At 41.5% G+C, this 1,349-nt stretch overlaps 1 protein-coding gene across 1 annotated transcript; it reads left to right on the forward strand.

Annotated features, from left to right (window-relative positions):
- Positions 1 to 692: 692 nt before the first annotated feature.
- PPTG_23274 (hypothetical protein) lies at positions 693 to 1,014 on the forward strand (the record flags this gene model as incomplete). Its single annotated transcript, XM_008909529.1, has 2 exons — positions 693 to 919; positions 987 to 1,014. 2 exons carry the CDS (start codon positions 693 to 695, stop codon positions 1,012 to 1,014), a joined length of 255 nt encoding a protein of 84 aa, XP_008907777.1.
- Between the last annotated feature and the right edge of the window lie 335 nt (positions 1,015 to 1,349).

Raw genomic sequence — 1,349 nt, forward strand, 5'->3', positions numbered from 1 at the left:
GGTTTTCCAAGCATCTCTCGCAATCGGTGGCAAGCTGCCATTTTTTTCGTTTGCTTAATCTGCCATGGTGGTAGTGATTTTGCAACCATCTCACTTAAAGTGGGCTAAGTAATCGCTCCTTCGAGAGTGCCATCGGCAGTCTTGCCGTACATATATATTAAGTACTGGATACGGTAGAGTATTTTTTTGAGGAGAGTTTGAGTAACTTTACTTAAGTAGTAGTAACGTTTCTGTCAGATACAGTAAGCAATTATAACTAATAACTTGTAAGTATGTGTTGTCAAGCCGTCAGGACAGCTGCCAATGCTATAGCATTGGGGTCTGTTGTCACATAAGCTTGAAATGCGGACAGTACAGTACCTGTGCCGCGAGATTTGCTCCGGGAACTTGTGTAGTATTGTTGTGTTTCTTACTTTTAGAAACGTTTACGTGCTCGAGTAGTTTCTTTTTGATACGGTGGTGCTCCTTACCTTGTTCTCCTTGGTAATGACCGTCAACCCAAAAGATCTCAACTGAAGTACGATACCTCTGGACCAAGGACTCCCGGAAAATATCGTATCAAAACATACTACACCGGGAATTAGATCCAGTGCGCTGCTGACAGCTGCTATTGTTTGCGTTTGGTTTACAAACGTAAGCACAAAAAAGTAAACGTAAACAACAACAAAAGTAAACAATAGCAGCTACTCAAGATGCGATACTTTTGTCGTCCGATCGCCATCGAAAATGCTGCTCAAATTGACATAAGCACTCATAACCTCTCCCCGGCGTCTTCAAGTTTCACCCCCGCCGCAACTTCTCTATGTATCTCGGCAGCTCATCACACTGATGGCCAGAGGTCTACGACTAGAACGCTGCGTCTCTGCGACGTCTTCCTTCCTTCAGTCAATGGAGACGGTATCAATGACGAGCAAAGTATGTGCGTCTTAAAGCCACTCATGACATTTTATAAATCTTAATAATAAACAACTTTGAAATTCCTATAGTTCTCTGGGTTTTAATCCAGAGTTTTAGAGACGATCAGAAAGCGTCGACGATCCTGTCAAGTAACATTTTTATGGAAATATCTGTAATTATTTTGAAACCTAAGAGCGACCACTTATATGCTAAAATGACGCAGAAACTAATAAATTGTTTCTTGTATGCCCAATAGGGTGAATGTTGACCCAGTCGGTCTAGAACAACATTCAAGCAACCTTGTGCGAATGTGATTCAGTCATATTCAAGCTACCTTATGGCTTCAAGTTAAGGATTGAGGCACTAGAACGACGGAGCAGTTAGTAAATACAATCACACAAATGTATACATGCATCTCGATGCAGCACATGTACTCAATACGAAATTAACAC

The sequence above is a fragment of the Phytophthora parasitica genome (genome assembly GCF_000247585.1).
Source record: "Phytophthora parasitica INRA-310 unplaced genomic scaffold supercont2.34, whole genome shotgun sequence".
In the NCBI taxonomy this organism is placed as follows: Eukaryota; Oomycota; class Peronosporomycetes; order Peronosporales; family Peronosporaceae; genus Phytophthora; species Phytophthora nicotianae.